Genomic DNA, 19,869 nt, shown 5'->3' with positions numbered 1-19,869 from the left:
TGTATGTATGTATATGTATTGGAGTGACCGCCCCAATTAACTTTGATGTTCAATCGTGTACTGCTACAAAGATGTTACAACAGCAACGCCATATGTGTAGCGCTGGAACCAATAACAAGCTTGGTGCTATCTTGAAAACTATCGTAGTGGCTTTGTTTGTCCTGTTCAATTCGCAACTCATAAGTTGAAAGTTAACTGGAGCCGGGGGAGAGTTGGTGTCATAAGAACAAGTGCACTGTACGGACGTAGTAGTATACTTCTTCGGCTTGAGTGGCTGGATATAAATGAAGTGAGTGATTGAGGCAGCTCACTAGCGCGCGTACGTACCACCGATCAATCCATCGAGACATCCGTGATGGCACCGCTCCCAGAGACCACGGCGGAGGCCACTCTAGCGGCGGCGGATGACAGCGGCGACAGCGAGGCGTTGGGTGACGCGTGGGACTACCGCGGCCGGCCGGCCGTGCGCGGCAGCTCCGGCGGGTGGTCCAGCGCCGCCATGATCCTGGGCGTGGAGCTCAACGAGCGGCTGACCACGCTGGGCATCGCCGTGAACCTCGTCACGTACCTCACGGCCACCATGCACCTGGGCAACGCCGCCTCCGCCAACGCGGTGACCAACTTCCTCGGCACCTCCTTCCTGCTCTGCCTCCTGGGCGGCTTCGTCGCCGACACCTACCTCGGCCGCTACCTCACCATCGCCATCTCCACAGCCGTGCAGGCCGCCGGCATGACCATCCTCACCGTCTCCACGGCCGCGCCGGGGCTGCGCCCGCCCCCCTGCAAGGACCCGACGGGCGACGGCAGAGTCCCCGGCTGCGCGCCGCCTACCGGCACGCAGCTCGGCGTGCTCTACCTGGGCCTCTACCTGACGGCGCTGGGCACGGGCGGGCTCAAGTCGAGCGTGTCGGGGTTCGGGTCGGACCAGTTCGACGAGTCCCACGCCGGGGAGCGGCGCCGCATGGCGCGCTTCTTCGGCTGGTTCTTCTTCTTCATCAGCCTCGGCTCCCTCCTCGCCGTCACCGTGCTGGTGTACGTGCAGGACAACGTGGGCCGGCGCTGGGGCTACGGCGCGTGCGTGGTGGCCATCCTCGCCGGCCTCGGCGTGTTCCTGGCCGGCACCCCCAGGTACCGGTTCAAGAAGCTGGCGGGGAGCCCGCTGACGCAGATCGCGGCCGTGACCGCCGCCGCCTGGAGGAAGCGCGCGCTGCCGCTGCCGTCTGACCCATCCTCCCTCTACGACGTGGACGACGCGGCGGCCGCCGGCGAGGACGTCGGGGGCAAGCGGAAGCTGCCACACTCCAAGCAGTGCAGGTAACTGCAATTAACAACGTTCCTATCCGCTTCCATGCATAGTTCCATGATTAATTAATTTGTCGGTGGCGGGCGGCGTTGCATGCAGGACCATAGTAATTCATTCAAAGTATAATATGCTGTAGCAGTGTGTACTTTGATTGGCGCCGGCCGGGATTATAGTTGTTATCGATAGCGTCGTTGGTTTCTAGTCTGGCATGTGTCATGGCATCGTGTGGATCTATGGATCACTACTAGGTAGACACATCATGCATGACACCATAATTATCTTGTGCTGAACAAGAACAATGTATGCTTAGTGTAGTGTAGTAGTCCACGAGGCAATGCACAGTACGTGGTACATATATAACCTTGTCACACTCACACGTAGGGGGTACCTAAAGCAGTGTACCATGCACGTGGCTTAATTCACGTGTGCTGTCACGTAGGTGAGCACGTAGGTCCGGCATGTGTACATATAGTGATCTGTCAATCTGTGTCACGCGCGTAGGACGGGTCGATCGAGTATCGACCTGTGAGCTGTGAGCGTGTGACACCACCATATATCGCTAGCATCACATATTCACATGCATGCCCACACACGCATGCAAAAATGCATCACTACCTGTATGTTTGTTTGTGCATGTGATGCCCATGACCTCATCGCCCGTCGTTGATCTAGGGCTGGTCGTAATGGAATTATCATAAGCGGTATCATGCATGACAACTAGATTTTTTGAATAAATTGGCACACAATTAAATAAGAAAAAAGAGGATGTGGTATCATATCATGATACCGTATCATATTAAATGTTGTACTACTTTGTGTCATGCATGGCAATTAATAAGGCCACCTAAGATACTAATTTATGATACTATGCATTATGATACTAGTATATGATACTCTCACATTACAACCAGCCTACTAGATATAGGCAGTATGCAGCTAAGCGTAAATAATTAAGCATTGAAACCTGATCATTGGCAGCTAACGTTGTGAGGCAGATAGATGAGATAGATGGTGTTGGTTGAGTTGGTTCCATATGCTTAGTACGGTATTGGCCAGACAGTGCAGTGCACCACTAGAGAGTGGGCAGTCCCACCCCCACATGGCCAATGGCTGGTCTGTCTGATCGTTGTTTCTTTTCGTGAATGCATGATAGCTGGTCGAATGTTGTCAAGGAGTACGTACAAAAGCACATGCATGTTAGTACATGCACGTACTATAGCTGGGCTAAACTAGTGCCCCAAGAAATACTCTGGCGTGGCGCATGGGAACCAACCAATAAATTCACAAAAGAAAAACCCAAGAGCTCAGCCTTTTGTTGGGTTGGGTTGGGTTGGGTTGGGCCCCAAGCACGTGCTTCTGCTATACTCCCTTCGTTGCTAGTACCAAAGCTAGAGGAGAATTTGTTGGAGATACGCCTGCCTGCCTGCCTGCCACACATGCATTCTTGTTTGGCACTAGTGCGGCCAGCATGTTGTCCAGCTAACTTTGAATCTTGGACGATGTCGCTCAGAAAATTCATCTTCATTTGTTGCACTCCATCTGTTTCTAAATATAAGCATTTTTAAGGATTCCAATATAGACTATGTACAGAGCAAATTGAGTGAATCTACATTTTAAAATACATCTATATACATTTGCATATAGTCATTATTAAAATATCTAAAAGGTTTTTTATTTAGAAACGGAGAGAGTATATATATATATATATAATACTATAATATTAGCACTGCATACAGTACTCCATCCATCTCAAAATAAAATAAGTGTCTCGACTTTAGAGCACCTATTTTGGGATGGGGAGAGTACTTCTGGTGTTGCTTTTCACGGCGCCCTGATCTGTACATTATCAGTTTAGTTCATTCAGTTCACGGGCGTGCGTTCAGTGCTCACTCACACACACAGTCACATGCATGTGAACGGTGAACCTGCTGCAACCACGACGTGTTGTCTCTGTACGGGCGCTAGCATGAGTTTGTACGGTCCCACCGTTCAAATCAGATTTCAAGCGCACTGACCAGCTTTCCTTTTTCAAGTAAATTTCATACGATCTTTTATTTTGCGGAAAAGAATTTTATATGATCCCTTTAAAAAAAGACAACAAGCCTCCTTTTGATTTCCATTAAAGTAGAAACCGCTCACCCAAATTTCTTACAAAGCAAAATGAAGGAACAGAAATAGAAAAAGAAAGGCTAGAGAGACCATGTTCAGGCACTCCAGGCGATACTAAAAGGGTGTGTCTAGGGCACATCTAGATGTGCTCTAGTTATTTCACATCTAAGTGAGTGAATCAAGCATAAAGAGAAAAAGGAAAAAAATATTCACACGAATCTCAATGTAAGATCAATGACATATGACTTAGATGTGCAATACTTATGGTACATCTAGATGTGCTTTAGCAAAACTGATACTAAAACTCCACCCGCACGTTACGCATGAGCTTCACGGCACACAGGCCAGGCTCCAGGATCATCATGAATTATTTTTATAAAAAAGAAAAATTTATAAATCAAAGGCATTTGGTGCTGATGGTAGGAGTAACTATTTTCTAGACTAGTTCATACGATGAGGGGGGTTGGCTGCACTCTTTCCCAAGAAAACCAAAGGCATTTAGTGCTGATGGTAGGAGTAACTATTTGCTCGACTATTTGGAAGACTAGAAATAGAGTTTTCTTTTATATATATATATATATATATATATATATATATATATATATATATATATATATATATATATATATATAAAGAGGGGCGAAAGCCTTTTTCGGTAAATAGATTTTTTCCTTTTTATAAAAAAAATCATGCTGATGGTAGGAGTAACTATTTTCTAGGCCTGGAGTACAAAACCCTTCAGGGGCCTAGAGCACAAATGACCACTTGCTAGACAAGCTTGACAACACGGCCGGGCCGGCAAAATCCAAGCCCTGTGCAACTCTAAAACGAGGCCCTATCTCACATGAAAAATTAATATTATTTGTGTTCCTATGAACTTTAATGCATAATAAAGGTTTACAGCTCTCAAAATTCTAATGTATATGACATAATATTTTACATAACTTTTCTACTAATGTTTCCCTGTGATGATTCAAATATGTATTCTTGAAACACAAGATACAGAGATGAATAAAATAAGATTGAACTATTGAAGATTAACAAAATTGCTACCTCTAACTCACCTAGTCTATACGACGATCATTGACCGAGAAGAGAATCGATCTCTAGGCCCTAGGGATTCCTCTGCCGTCAGTAGCCAAAATTAATCAGAAATTTAGTAATTACTAGTCAAAAGAGGATCGACTCATCAGGCACTGGATTGGAGATCAGAAATTGAATTGTCGCGTCTCGCTTGTCATCACTCGTTGAGTCGTCATCGCTCATCGCCCACGCCGGAAGGAAGACGATTGTTCTGGAATCGGGAGGCCCGTCGCCATCGCTGGTCGCTGGTCGTCGCTCGCCGGGTTCATCACACCCTGGTTCGTGTGGAATCGGATCGCCGCGAGTCGCGACCTGGAGTTGGATAGGGAGTTGGGGTCTTGGGGACGTAAGTGCTGGCGTCTCGCGAGCGAGTAGCGACGCACACGCGTGATACACCCAGCAGAGTCGCGAATGCGGACCAACGCCCCATGTAGCCCAGCGTCCAGATTCCAGAAACTAGCCTCATGCCCTTCTGATTGCTACTCCCTCCGTTTCTAAATATTTGTCTTTTTAGAGATCTCAAATGGTTACCACATACGAATGTATATAGACATATTTTAGAGTATAGATTCACTCATTGTGCTCCGTATGTAGTCACTTGTTGAAATCTTTAGAAAGACAAATATTTAGAAACCGAGGGAGTAATAGGCTTATCTATAAAAAATTGGCCCCTGTGCGGGCCGCACAGTTGGCGCACCTATGAGCCCGCCCTGCTCGACAAGGTTGCAGCCAAAGTACAAATGATCCACACTCTCCTTATACCTACAAAAGTGACACTCCTCATTCCTAGTTCAGCCTCTCCTGACTATGGGTTAGGTTATCTTTGGTCAAGATGCTATTCTTAGGCACCAACCAGAGAAAGACCTTAATTTTGTGAGGGGTCTTCAACTTACAAATACCTCTATATCCCACCAAATTGAGGACTTCAGGAAAATATAATGATCTCTCCCCAAAAATTATTTTTACTATTCAGATTCCATCTCGATCTATCATTCCTGTCAATTAGAACCACATCATCCACCAGACTATTCAATTCCTTTCATTGATTTGCAGTCTCTCATACGAGTTCTTCTAAATCTAAAACGATCTCAATCATCATGACTAACTTGCTGCACAGTCACCATCTTTTTAAATGTGTTGTTATATAATCTAGGAAATAGTTGATAAGGATTTTGTTCCCTAGCCACACATCTTCCCAAATCAAAGTTTTTGCCCCATCACCAACCACCCTGCTAGATGCACTAAGGAAACCATCCCTGACTTTCTAATCCTTGCCAAAAATGTGAACCACTGGCTGCATCACACAACCCTGACATAGTTTGTTCATGTAGACATTTCTTGGTCAACAGCGGTTGCCATAATCCTTCAGAATTATCTAGTTTTCCATAACCTTTTCATTAGTAGAAATTTATTCATCACCTATAGGTCTAGCACCCCCAAACTACCACAACTCTCAAGCAAGCAAAATGTAGGCTGATTAACTAGATGATATTTTCTCTTGTCTTCATTTTCTTGCCACACCATCTCGGCTCTGCTAGAATCCATGTTCTTTAGCACTCCTTTAGGAGCTTCTAGGAAGGAAAGCATATACAAGGGAATGCCACTAAGACATGAATTCACTAGGGTAACAGTGTTTTGCACGATCTGGAGGTCAAGAGCACCCATGACATGCAAGGTGTTTGGGTGGTTGGCAGCACACGATAGATATTGGACGGCCAGGCTAGAGCGGCGTGGGCTTCCACACCCAATAGATTGTCCATTTTGTGACCAACAACTTGAGAACCTTCAACCCATTCTTCTTGGGTGTGTGCTTGCAAAGGAGGTGTGATTAACTAGATGATATTTTCTCTTGTCTTCATTTTCTTGCCACACCATCTCGGCTCTGCTAGAATCCATGTTCTTTAGCACTCCTTTAGGAGCTTCTAGGAAGGAAAGCATATACAAGGAAATGCCACTAAGACATGAATTCACTAGGGTAACAGTGCTTTGCACGATCTGGAGGTCAAGAGCACCCATGACATGCAAGGTGTTTGGGTGGTTGGCAGCACGCGATAGATATTGGACGGCCAGGCTAGAGCGGCGTGGGCTTCCGCACCCAATAGATTGTCCATTTTGTGACCAACAACTTGAGAACCTTCAACCCATTCTTCTTGGGTGTGTGCTTGCAAAGGAGGTGTGGTCAGTTATCCTCGGGGATTGGGGAAAGCTTGAGTGGATCCCAACAATGGACAATGACCTGGTGTATTGGTGGACAAGAAAGGAAGCTGCGGGATGGCTCACTAGTGACATTCAAATGACCATCTTGCTTGTTTTATGGAGCCTTTGGACGCACAAGAACAATGTGGTGTTCAATGGCATGACCCTAGGGAGATGGATGTAGTGCCTAAGGTTCAAAGTGAAGGGGCAGCATGACTTATCCATACGGCGGGCCTCATAGATGGATGGCGTTTTAGCGAGTGGTAAGTTTTCTGTTTCCACCTTCTCCTGAGTTGGGAGGGCATTCAACCGTTCATTGGCATTCTTCCGAGCGTCTTGCCCTTCCTTCTATGCTACTAGTGTGTCCATCTTTGGACGTATCCTTAAAATAGGGTAACCCGGTCTTCAGTAGAAAGACGATTACCCTTACAACCAAACATTTTCTTGTCAATCTTCTCTTCGACAAGAACCCATCAAGTGTTACTTAATATTTTAGCATCCACATGCACCCCAAGTTGTTTCAAGGTTAGAAACCCAACTCACAAGTGAAATCTCCATGTATTCCTACAATCTACTATTGGGCTCACCCAAGCAAAAAAATCCACTCTTATGAAAATTGATCTTTAGTCCGGATAGCTGCTCAAAAACACATAATATATACTTCAGATTCCTTGCATTAGATAGCTCATCATCCGGTAGGAAGATAGTGTCATCAGCATATTGGAGCAGTGCCAAGACACCATCTACCAAATTAGGAGCCAGCCTAGAAATCAGAAATCATGCCCTGACTTGAGCTCTTTTAGTAAGGACAACCAACCCATCGGCTATTATGTTAGAAAACAATGGGGATAGTGGATCCCCTATCCGATCCCTTTAAAGTGTGAAAGTATGGACCAATATGGTCATTAACTTCAAAGCAACTCTTCCACCTCCAAGCAACTTCATCATCCAATCCACCGAGAGGCCGAGACATCTCCAAAGCCCTTTAAAGGGGGAAGTATGGAATCCAAATTTTATAGAATTCGGGAGGATTTTCTTCCTAACAAAGGTTTCTTGCACAAATCTATTTGGTCTACATGATTTGAAACCATAGAAATTGCTACTATAGTCTACTAGCTAATTGTTCGTGCGTTGCAATGAGGGCATACATATTCTAATGGTTCAACACCAATAACGTCCGACGTAAATCTTACACCCAACATATTCTAGATCTTGGTTAGTGCCGGACGTGGGTGAGGGGGGGTCGTGGGTAGGGGGAGTTTTTTGTTTGAAGCTAGCGAAGGGGGAGTTGGACATACAAACATGCAATCCCCGACTCCTTTTTTTCTAAACACCTTCCCACGGTATTAATGAACTAAAAGGATGTTACATCATTTGTTATGGCATACATCACGCAGGGTGGACGGCTATTAAAAAGAAAACCATCCGACCTATTATCAAATCTAAACATCATAATCTCGTGCGCCATCAAGTTGGCCGAACGATTGATCTTTAATAGTAGAGATATTGTATGCAATTTCAAAGGAAATTACAGTTGGTAGTAATCTCATGGAAAATTTTCTTTTGTTGCTATGACAACTATACCATGCATCTAATGGTATACAGAAGTTCTTGCATTTTTCCATGTGGTGCAACCAAACAGCTTCTATGCGCTTTTGTAGAATTTAATAATATGACATTCTAACCATGTGTGATTTATCCTATTTTCACGTTTTTAGAATCCGGCAGACAACTCCTTTGGGCTCCTCCTCCTTGATACGTGTAATGTTTCTAACACACAAAGTATGAGTAAACTGAGACAGATAGAGTATTTCCGAACAATGGTTAATTAATTCAGTTTCTAATCATATGGTGTACTCTTGATGTTGCTTATATTAATTATCATGGATTAATGATCATCCACGTGCAGGTTCCTTGATCAGGCTGCAATAGTAGAGGTGGAGCTGGAGCCGTCGTCCCCGTCGTCGGGGAAGAAGAAGAGGAAGAAGTGGGCGGTGTGCACAGTGACAGAGGTTGAGGAGGTGAAGCAGGTGGTGCGGATGCTGCCCACGTGGGCCACCACCATCGTCTTCTGGACCGTCTACGCGCAGATGACCACCTTCTCCGTCTCCCAGGCCCAAGCCTTGGACCGCCGTCTCGGCCCCTCCTTTGTCATCCCCGCCGGCTCCCTCACCGTCTTCTTCGTCGGCTCCATCCTCCTCACCGTCCCTATCTACGACCGCCTCATCGCGCCGCTCGCTCGCCGCCTCACTGGCAACCCTCAAGGCCTCTCCCCGCTCCAGCGCATCTTCGTCGGCCTCTTCCTCTCCATCCTCGCCATGGCCGTTGCCGGGCTAACCGAGCGCCACCGCCTCTCCGCCTCTACCGCGGGCATCCAGCTCTCCGTCTTCCTCATCGTGCCACAGTTCCTCCTCGTTGGCGCCGGAGAGGCGTTCACATACATCGGCCAGCTCGACTTCTTCCTCCGCGAGTGCCCCAGGGACATGAAGACCATGAGCACCGGCCTCTTCCTCACCACGCTCTCGCTTGGCTTCTTCCTCAGCTCCGGTCTCGTCTCCGTCGTGCACGCGGTGACCACCTCCGGTGGCCGGAGACCGTGGCTCGCCAACGACATTGACAAGGGGAGGCTCGACTACTTCTACTGGCTGCTCGCCGCCATCAGCACCGCCAACCTTGGGATCTTCGTCGTCGCCGCCAAGGGGTACGTGTACAAGGAGAAGCGCCTGGCAGACGCCGGCTTCATCGAACTCCACGTCGAAGAAGTGGCCGTCCATGCTTGATAGATGACGAACTGGGTTTTAGTTTAGTTTTATTGTATTTTAGAACCTCGGTGATGATGGTGATGAAAATTTGTAAGAGCAGAACAGAATAAAAATGTTTTAGGTATTTATCAACGGCTCTGCAGAATGCACGAGTTGCTTGTCGAGGTTAAGGCGCCGCTAGATAAGTGCAACACATAAAAATATCAAGTATGTCATGATCTTGGAGATAAGTGCAACATAAAAATGTCAAGTATATCATGACCTTGGAGATAAGTGCAACATAAAAATGTCAAGTATGTCCTGATCTTTCCAGGCAGAATTGCTGGGATTTGGTTAACTGCACAAACATTCTTGATCAGCGCTTGATCGCTAGATTTATACTTAAGCACTTGATAACAAGGCACTCATTGGTTGTGTGAAAACATATACAGCTAAAGAAGAATATTATTATTGACAATCTAGGTTTAACAACCACAAGCTATAGCACCTACTACATCTTGCAAGCCTGTGGACACAGACACAGTTTATAATGTCCATAGTCGTATGTCATAGTATTTGTTTACATACAGGGGAGATGAATGAGCTCATCTCTCCACAATGACGATTGGGAAAGCCAGCTAGTAGTTGTAGTATATATTTTCAGTAATACTTTTCACGCTAACACCTATTTGGTGGAAATGGAATAGCTGCTACATAATTGAGCTATATACCCACACTAGCGGGAACCGGATAAGTTTTCTTGTCGGGCAATTCACCGAATATATCGCGGCAGCCATCCCATTTCCTCTGCTCTCTCGCCTCCCAGTAACCGCCGGTGTAGTGGAACGCTCCGTCTTCGGTGTCCCTGTCGAACCATCTCGGTTTCCATCCATTATCCTGCATTTTCCGTGCCTGTACATGAAGAGATCCAGTACTTCAGTTAAGACATTTTTGTGAAAGTAGGGCCTTTAACAGAACTGTGAACGCAAGTGTTATTTCCATGAACATGTAGGAGAACATGAAGGAAGATGTACCATCCGTTGCCTTGTCTCCAACCGTAGCTTCTCAGAGTTGGCTTTATCGTACTCCCCATTCTCTAGGTGTCGCTGATCCGGTCTGAGCCTTGAATCTGTTGGAGGAAGTTTCTCCTAAACAATAGGCAAAAACGGAGCTTCAGTATCAGAGCTAGCTGAGAGAAGTACCGAGATAGCGAGCTGAATCTGCCAATGGTGTACCTTGAGATTTGGAGTCAGCTCGTTTAGGGTTATAGCAAATGATGACAAATTGTATCGTGTGGGATTAGTTGGAGGCTCATGTTTCTCCCACAGCAGAGTGGATTCAGCACTGGAATTTACTCCGTCATTAGTAACATTGCAGTACAAGCTCTCGTCCCACTTTCCCCTTAGGGTAGCAACCTTGGTACCGCCAATATCCTCAACAACTCCTTGAACCTTGCATAGGACTATATCTTAGTAAGATCTATGGAGATGACAGGGAAGGTGAAAAACACATAGGTTGTGGGAACTGGCATTTATGTTCTGTTTTACCTGTCGAGGGTTACGTTCAAGAAACGACTGCTGTTTAAAGGTAAGCTTGCATGAATGTTGTCTGTTCCCACTTATTTTCATCGTCCCATGATGATGGCAATAAAGTCTACCGATGATAAGGTTATTAATGGTTGTTGTAACCTGGCACAGAGAGTAAGAAGTTCAGATTTTTCATAAGCAAAAAAAAAAGGGTTCACTACTATGAGACCTGCTGGACAAGCATCGTTTATTGGATTTGGGCATGGGTGAGGCGGTCTGCCTGTCATGCAATCAATGATTAAAGGCTAGTGGTCTCCAGGAAGGTCTTTTACCTTGCTCCATTTGAAAATTTCTCCATCATCGAATTCTAATGTTAAAACACCAACAGGATCAAGCTGAATTGTTTGTCCCCAGAATTTGCTCTTTACATTGCTCTCTCCCCAAAATTTCCATCCTCTTCCTTCACAATGACAGGCCATGACCATTGGATGATGACTAACCTGGTACCAAGAAGGGAATAACATAATGACTTCAGGTATAGTTCGTAACAGTAACAGCAAAAGGTCTAACGGCAGATAACAGTAGAAAGTGAAATTACAACTGTTTGTAGAGAACAAATAGAAATATATCATGACAATTCTCACTGAATGAAACTTGCTAAACTTAGTTCCATCGTTACCAATAACTGACCTTTTCTGAGAAGAAACGGATTCCATTTTCAGGAAAATCAGCTTCATAAGTTTCCCCTAGCAAAGGATTAAAAGGTTTGCAGGGCCGGCCATCAGAGGAAGCATACCCAGAGACAGCGAATGCAGCAACACATAGAGTTCTCATCACACTGTTGCCCTGGATTCAGATTGATGCTCAGAATACTGAAAAATTATAGCCAGCTAGTTTCCAGACTAACAGTGAACTATTAATTGATCAGAGTTGGTAAAAATGTAACAGATGCCATGTTGCATAAAAAAGGGCAACCTGGTGCATGTAGCTCCCATGTTGCATCTAATGAACAAATAAAATTCAGATCAGCCAGATAAGATACATTTAGAATGAGTCATGGTGGAAATAAACATCTTGTTGTTCACTAAATTTTAAAAGCTACCACTAATTTTAAGTATCATTGACAAGACAGAAACAAAAACAAAAAAACAAATCACAAGAAAGATGCATGAAGGATGACATTTTCATACCTTTAGGCCATAATCATATGCATGGTCCAACAAATGAGAATATTCCAAGTCTTCAAAGCATTTTTGAAGAGATGAAATCGGTTCATTAAAGTAAACAGGCAGGCAGACCCGCGTCAGATCTTTTCCAACATTGTCCTTGATCATTGACCAAAGACTAACGCCCTTCTCCTTTTCAACTGGTTCGGGCAACTTTGTGCGGCGTTTTGGTGGCAGCAATAAACATTCATTCTCTCCCTTGCCAGATCTTGATTCTACAAAATTATGATTGTATTGCTGGACATCGTTGCTCGAATTTGAATGCTTCATCCTCATGTCAGGACTCGCAGCAGAATCACTGAAACTTTGTCTTGTATCACAGAAGTTATAGTCATCTTCATCTGACGATTCATCTAACTCCTGAATCCCAGCATCATCGGATGATTCCGTGTTGCTGCTCTCTGATAGAAAAAGGTCAAGAAAAAAAAAGTAAGAACAACAGAAAGCTAAAATTCATTTTCTCTTTTATCTTGCTCCACACATGAAAGCTCAACAGATAAACATGGCATTCTGCATTTTCAAAATTTGATGTGATATGATAGCAGTTTAACAACAAACAACAAAAAGATTATCAAATAAACATGTTCAAACATCCATCTTGAGACAACGGTACAGCACGAGAGCAACTGGAAATTGTGCATTAAAAGCTTAAACTGAGAGGATGAGGAAAAAAGGTACAAACACCGATCAAACTAGAAATACCAAATTGATATTTTTCCTCGAAGCTAATTGCATGAATCATGGATGCGAACAGGATTCTAGTATGAGAAACATAGAAAACATAAAGAGTTCAAAAAAAAAATCAAGTACCACAACATTTTCCATGTCCAGAGCAGGAACATTCAGGTCTGATAGAGTGTGTAGTATCTTGTTCATTAAGTACCTGAAAGACACAGCATATCAGCATGAAGAGCAGGTTATTGCACTTCTCTATATTGCTTAGTTCAGTTTCCAACTGGGAATAAGCAGGGGAAGAGCCAAAATTTCCGGTCTGACTGTTGTTATTCTGCCTTTTGAGGTCAATCAAACTGATTTTCCTCTTAATAATTATAATTAAGCAGTATTTAGTGATAGTTTGGGCCTGAGCACCGGGAGGATGCCCGGGGTGTAGTTATTACGGCAATCACGCACATCACATCCAAAATAAAATCAATATGGTTATGTCACCAAAAAATCTCAATAGAAATGAGGATCTTTCTACAGTTTACTGTAATACTTATACAATGCTGGAAGGGTCAAACGAAATCAGAGATAAGTGTCTGCGGTATCCTTAATTCTTCTAGACGGGGCGAACTTTTTTGGATTAAGGTTGGCATGTTCAACTTCTGTACATGTAACTCAAATTAAAACAGAGTTAGAATGGCTACTGATTATTTCATAATCCACGATAAATGCAAAACCCATTATTTCGAATTAATCAAAAAATTATAATTTCTTCTAATAACTCAAAAAGCGACTTGAATATAGTGTACTGAGGGTACAGGGACCACACAGTTGATTCTAAAAAAAGTTCAACAGTGCACCAAATGCTTTCTGCAATCCACGTTAAATTAATGAGATGGTCAATCATCAAAGTAGTGGGAGCAGATTGAGTTCACTGATACACCTAGCAGCAAGTCTTGAGAAAATGTTACCTCAAGCTGTTGTGGAAGACTGCCAAGAAAGCTCAAATACTCTTCACAACGTTGTTTCATCTGTGTATAATACTGCAAGAATTCTGAATGGACAATCTGCTCACAGTCTTTAATAACCTCTTCACCAAGACCTTCAGCATGCATACGATTTCTAAGCCTGTCTGTAGAAAAGGATGCATCATTCTGGTCATACAGTAAGACTCCATTGGGAGAAGATTCACTTCTCGCAGAAACAAGGGCTTCAATCCAAGCCACACGATCCTTAACTGAGTTGGTTCTCAGCTGAAGCGTCTTGGTTGGAGTAATTATATAGAACCGCTTATCGTCTGATTTACTTTCACGGAATGATGATATCTGGCGAAATTTTAGATGATAAAGTTAGCAACCAAAACCTGCAGATCTAACAAGATTACATATTCTCTCTATACACTACGCCATTCAATGAGACTTGCCCAAATTAATAAGAAAGATGCCCTCAGATTATTTTTTTATATTCGATAAAGAGCACATTCTAACAAAGTCATGCATTTTTAGAACAACCAGCAGAAAACTAATAGTCTAAATATGCCTTTAAGAAAACCAGACATACTTTATGGGGATGTTTTAATGAAACACAATCGATTCATGTAAAAGAAGTGAGAACCTGACTGGTGGAACACAATCATCGGTGTAATTGGCATACCGGACCGACTAGCCAGCAGCCAAAGAATTGAATTGTTTTATGCAATGTGTAGTTTTCTGCCAAAACATGTGCAATTTTAAGCATGTGCCAACTGTTTGTGTGGTTCTGTGGAATGCGAATCAGAAAGTGTTGTTTGTTCACAGCTACAAAAAACCATGTGTAGTACTTAGAATTACTCGAAGGGGAGCCTTGGCGCAGTGGTAAAGCTGCTGCCTTGTGACCATGAGGTCACGGGTTCAAGTCCTGGAAACAGCCTCTTGCAGAAATGTAGGGAAAGGCTGCGTACAATAGACCCAAAGTGGTCGGACCCTTCCCCGGACCCTGCGCAAGCGGGAGCTACATGCACTGGGGCTGCCCCTTTAGTACTTAGAATTACTCCTAGTAGGTAAACAAAAGAAGAGAGAATGTACTACACTGTAGAGCCTTTGCTTTACCGCATCATTTCAACTGAAATTGTTGAAGGTATGAATGTGGCTACCTGGCAGCACTAACAACTAGACAGGATGGTTCACAGTTTCACACAAACACGAGGGCCCTAAAAGTCCCCTTCCCCACCATATGCCTCAGATTCCAACAGCTCAAGAACATCCAATGCCAAGGCCCCATCAGTACCCAGTTTAAACCCGAGAGAGCGAATCCAGCTGGAAGCCAGTTGGTTGCTTCACATGCCCAGCACAGCGCATGGTGTCATTCTTCATATGTGGAGACTCACCGGAGGAGATACTTCTTCACCAGAGGGGGCTGTAAAATGTAATGTAAAAAAGGGCAAAAAGGAAAAGATGGCAAGCAGCATTGCTAATCTTGTTTAGCCCCATTGGTGTGAGTTGATCTCCACGGAGATGGTGCTCACTGTCACTGGCAACCCCTACCTGGGTGTGGGTGGTTGGATCCCACAACAGCATTTGCGTTGCAGGAAAGCTCACGTGTGCTTTGCCAATTCAAAAGGGGCAGTTGCTTTCAGGAAAGGCACGCATAACTAAGCAGTAAGCACTCGCCGTCGCCGTTCCGCCATCTCCATCGATCGATTAATCCAGGTAATTAACTAAACAAATGTAAACTAGTACAGTTTAGTACGTACTGTAGGTTGGTAAATGTCGCAGCTCTAGCTTGTTGTGAAGATCTGGGAAGTGGGTGTCGATGATTCTGATGTGGGTGGGGTGGAAGCTAAGCTAGGTAGAGTCAGTGGATGCGGACACGGCCGAGGCCGAACTCAGAGTGATGTGACGCGTTGGTCTCTCTAGCTTTACAGCTCCCATTTGTTTGTTTGTTTGTTACTGTGTATTTTATCTATGCGCATAGCTCCACCTGCTCTGAATCCACCTAGTAAGATTATTATCATCAGAGCAGAGCATTAACAGTTGAAGATCATCGCCATGGCCGGCAGGCATTGAGTAGCAAGCAGTGGAACAATGGCGAAACCTCCCTGAATCTGTCTTCTAATAACAGACCAACTGGAAAAAAGGGCAAGAATCTACCAGGCTAAAAATAAAATTCGATTCTTTCGGGTGGGGAAAGAGAAGCAGAGGAGCGCGCGGCGGCGGCGGGATCAATCAGATGGGATGAGACGGGCGGACGGACCTTGAGGTGCACGAGCCCAATGGGGCGGTCCTCGGGGGCGGCGGCGGCGTACCCGGCGGGGCCGATCAGCCTGGGGCGGCCGTCCTCCGGCGCGGGCGCCGAAGGGGTCGGGGAGCCGGCGGCGCGGGGACGGATCTTGGAGTAGGCGAGGAGGCCGCCGCGGAGGATGGCGAACCAGCGCGGGCGCCAGCCCTTGCCGATGTTGGTCCACTTGTGGAGCAGCCCGGCCACGGCGGCCGGCGCCGGCGCGGGCGGGGGCGAGGACGGGGAGCGGTCGGCGCACCACCCGCCGGGGCAGTCCACGGGGAGGCAGCAGAGCGGGTGCAGGTCCCGCGCCCGCATCCGCATCGTCGTCGATCCCCTCCCCCCCTTTCTCCTTGGCTCGCGCACAAGCACAATCACAGTGGCATTTGTTTTTTGATGATTCCTCGGCTGGAGGGAGGGAGGTAGGTAGGTAGGCAGCTGACGATGACGATGGAGTGGGGCGGAGGAGACGAGAGGCGCGCCGATTTTATAGGAAGCCGGCGGCGGAAGTCGTCGTCGTCGCCGACTTGCTTAACTTCTAGTAGTAGCAGCTGAGTGGGGGTCCGGTCCGCTTAAATTGGGTGGTGACACTGGCTTGGCTCAGCTTACGAGTAAACACGAGGCCCGCTTAGATCTCAATGATCGTTTTTTTACTTTCGAATAAACTTCCGATTTATTCATCATCAAGTATGGCATGGCAGTACAACGAATACTAAAAATAATAAAAAATTACATTCAGATCTGTAGATCATCTAGTGACGACTACAAACACTGAAGCGAGCTGAAGACGCGCCGCCGTCATCACCCCTTCCTTGCCGGAGCCGGGCAAAACTTGTTGCAATAGACAGTTGGGAAGTCGTCGTGCTAAGACCACATAGGACCAGCACACCAGAACAGCAATCGTCGCTGTTGAAGAGTAGCGTAAATCGGAAGAATCCAACTTGAATACGCACGAACGTAGAGTCGTAAACGCACTACGACCAGATCCAAGCAAATCCACCAAGAACAGATCCGTCGAAAGCACATCCCTACACACACACTGATGATGCTATACGCACCATCGGGGCGGGTGCTGGGCAGGGAGAACCTTATTCATCTCCAGAAATACGCCGTCGTGTTGTCTTCCTGAGCAAGACACAAACCCTAACAAAACTCGAAGGAACATCTAAAGACGGAGCCCTCCCACATGCAAGAGTCGGGATCCACCACGCCGCCATGGCCCTAAGACCACCAGAGACGAGGAGGACCGGCGATGGTGCCGGCAGGAGGCAGAGGAAACCCTAGGTTTTTTTGGGGAGAGGCGGTTGTTAGCCGCACGTATATTTGGGGAGAGGGAACCCTATTTTTTTCAATCAATGATCGTTTTAGGCCCGGTTAGATCTCAATGATCGTTTTTTTTCTAGAGGCCCTCTTATTTATTTATTTTTTGTGAAAATTCTAGAGGCCCTTTTAGATCTCAATGATTGTTTAATTACACGTGTCAACTATGAAAGAATATAACGTTAACGCATCGCGCTAGTAAATTACACAAAACCATCGCAACTTATAGAAAAGCTACAGTTTCATTTCCTGGGCAAAGGCTTCACGAAACAACGGTGTTGCTTTGGCAGCGATTTCGATGGTGGGACATGCCTAGCAGGACTTACTCCTGACTCCTAAGGTGGACATGGGTCGAGTGGTCATTTCCCCCCAATCCATGATTGTTTTGACAAAGTGTTGGCATTTGATATATGTTATTATTGTTCGCTAGTTGATTATGACATCGATACGAGTGAATATAATTTCTAAGAGTTATCATTTGCATGGTTAGTTATGATTTTTGCTGAAAACTTGGGATCTCTTTTCCCTTTGTCCCACTGTAAAAAATCCCATGCCCATGGCCTTGTCATTTTTCAGCTGTGGTGCCAAACACTCTCGTGAGGGAGACTAGGTTGCATCTGTGCCAAGGAGAAATAAGACGCCAATGAGTTTTGAAGCGGTACCCGACAATGCTTGTATACCAAACGGTGGATCGAGACGCCTATCATTGTGTATGTAAGTTTAATAGAAAACTCAAAGGCGTCTCGATACACTAATGAGTTTTGAGCGGTACCTGCCCATCTATGAAAAGGCGCCTACGGGGTGAACTCGGGGAGAAGGTGTCATACAAAAGATGCCGCACTACAGTGTCGTTCCCTCACGAAGAAGTCGCCACAAGCTACCGATAGTAGCGCCGAGAAGTGACCCCCTCCCACTTGAGGCCTCGTTGGCGTCCATGGCTCTACCGAGGAATGTCTGTGTATCATGTCGGGAGTGCAGGAGTTAGTAGCACCCACATGAGCATATATGTGAATAGGAAAAAGAGGAGGGAGGCGATGTTAGTGCGTGAGGGGGGCCTCTAGAGTCGAGGAGCATGCGAGAAGGGAGGCAATGTTGTTGTAGGGTGTGTGCGGAGTGGAGCACGGCGGAATTTCACCATGGACGAACTCTCTCTCTCTCTCTCTCAGGAATGTTGTTTAGAAATACAAACATATGTGTGTATGTATGTTTGGTACTATAGTAGATTATGGTATACTATAACCACATTTGTTTTACCTTTTGTTGTTGTCAAATTTATCATTTGATTAACCGGTTTTTCATGTAGTTGTGGTTGCTTTCTCGTTGCAAAATCTTGAAATATGTTTAACATACACAACTCAACAACCACAATATTACCTTGCTAGCTAAAGTGAAGAACACATTCGATCTTATGGAAGTTACGAACTTCTGGGCCCTCCTTGAGACGCGTCTTGATGAGCATATGCTAGACTCATTACATTGTATTTGGTTGACAAATTGAGGCTGAATACCTGGTGAGTTCCATGGATGCATGTCACCCAAGTTTGGGATTAACTAGTTGAAGGGTACCCATTCGTGGGCTTCTACAGGAGGCAGTTCCAATCGACACCATGCTGCTGTGTGGGGCTCCAGGAGGAATCGAGGGATGTTGTTTAAAAATACAAATATATCGGTATATATATGTTTGATATTGTGGTAGATTATGGTATACTATAACCACATTTGTTTTATCCTTTTTGTTCCTTTTTGTTGTCAAAATTACCATTTGATTAACTGGGTTTTCACATGGTCGTGGTTACTCCCTCGTTTAATATAACACAGGTCAACGGTCACAAGATGATCTTGCTTGCTAGAGTGACCAACCCATTCCAAAACAATGGTCATTTGAAATTGTAGAAGAGATTGGGACTTGGTCCTATAGATGGAAATCACCAGCGGGATCAATGGTACATCCAGATTTTCATGTGTCTTAATTAAAGAAGAAAGAAGGGCACTAAGCTGTAGTGATCACTCCAGAATTAGTTCTTACGGGACCAGAAGGCGAGTTTCAAGTCGAGCCAGTGGCAATTCTAGAAAGTAATATAATAAAAGGGAGATGATTGGTCCTTCCAAAAGCTTTGTGTCAGACCTCTTCACCAGCAGACAAGAAGCTAACTTATGAAAATCATGGACTTTTGGGCCCTCCTTGCCCTGCAACTTGCTAAGAATATGCTACACTCAATACATTGTATTTGGTCGACAAATTGAGGATGAAGACCCGGTGAGTCCCATGGATGCATGTCACCCAAGTTTGGATGAACCAGTTGGAAGGTACCCCTTCGTGGGCTTCTACAAGGAGGCAGTTCCGGTCCACACCATGCTGTTGTGTGGGGTTCCAAGAGGAAGCGAGAGATGTTCTTTAAAAATACAATTATATCGGTGTATGTATGTTTGGTATGTGGTAGATAATG

At 45.3% G+C, this 19,869-nt stretch overlaps 2 protein-coding genes across 2 annotated transcripts; one reads left to right on the top strand and one right to left on the bottom strand.

Annotated features, from left to right (window-relative positions):
- The first annotated feature begins 240 nt into the window (after positions 1-240).
- LOC119304286 (protein NRT1/ PTR FAMILY 6.3-like) lies at positions 241-9,623 on the top strand. Its single transcript, XM_037581465.1, has 2 exons — positions 241-1,314; positions 8,601-9,623. The coding sequence occupies exons 1-2, from the start codon at positions 356-358 to the stop codon at positions 9,469-9,471; spliced, it is 1,830 nt and encodes a 609-aa protein (XP_037437362.1). The 5' UTR covers positions 241-355; the 3' UTR covers positions 9,472-9,623.
- Positions 9,624-9,877: 254 nt separating this feature from the next.
- On the bottom strand, positions 9,878-16,615 carry LOC119304285 (oxysterol-binding protein-related protein 1B-like). Its single transcript, XM_037581464.1, has 10 exons — positions 16,079-16,615; positions 13,819-14,172; positions 12,995-13,067; positions 12,149-12,585; positions 11,649-11,804; positions 11,291-11,458; positions 10,980-11,120; positions 10,668-10,883; positions 10,467-10,580; positions 9,878-10,344 (listed from the first exon to the last, which is right to left on the bottom strand). Exons 1-10 carry the CDS (start codon positions 16,424-16,426, stop codon positions 10,156-10,158), a joined length of 2,196 nt encoding a protein of 731 aa, XP_037437361.1. The 5' UTR covers positions 16,427-16,615; the 3' UTR covers positions 9,878-10,155.
- Positions 16,616-19,869: the final 3,254 nt, after the last annotated feature.

Source organism: Triticum dicoccoides, chromosome 5A (genome assembly GCF_002162155.2).
Source record: "Triticum dicoccoides isolate Atlit2015 ecotype Zavitan chromosome 5A, WEW_v2.0, whole genome shotgun sequence".
NCBI classification, from domain to species: Eukaryota; Viridiplantae; Streptophyta; class Magnoliopsida; order Poales; family Poaceae; genus Triticum; species Triticum dicoccoides.
This window is presented reverse-complemented; position numbering and strand designations above follow the sequence as displayed.

Coding starts and splice junctions, on each gene's coding strand:
- LOC119304286 (XM_037581465.1), top strand. CDS start 356: ATGGCACCGCTCCCAGAGACCACGGCGGAGGCCACTCTAGCGGCGGCG. Junction 1,315..8,600: donor CCACACTCCAAGCAGTGCAG/GTAACTGCAATT, acceptor ATCCACGTGCAG/GTTCCTTGATCAGGCTGCAA.
- LOC119304285 (XM_037581464.1), bottom strand. CDS start 16,426: ATGCGGATGCGGGCGCGGGACCTGCACCCGCTCTGCTGCCTCCCCGTG. Junction 12,586..12,994: donor TGGACATGGAAAATGTTGTG/GTACTTGATTTT, acceptor TTTTTCTATCAG/AGAGCAGCAACACGGAATCA. Junction 11,805..12,148: donor CATATGATTATGGCCTAAAG/GTATGAAAATGT, acceptor ATCTGAATCCAG/GGCAACAGTGTGATGAGAAC.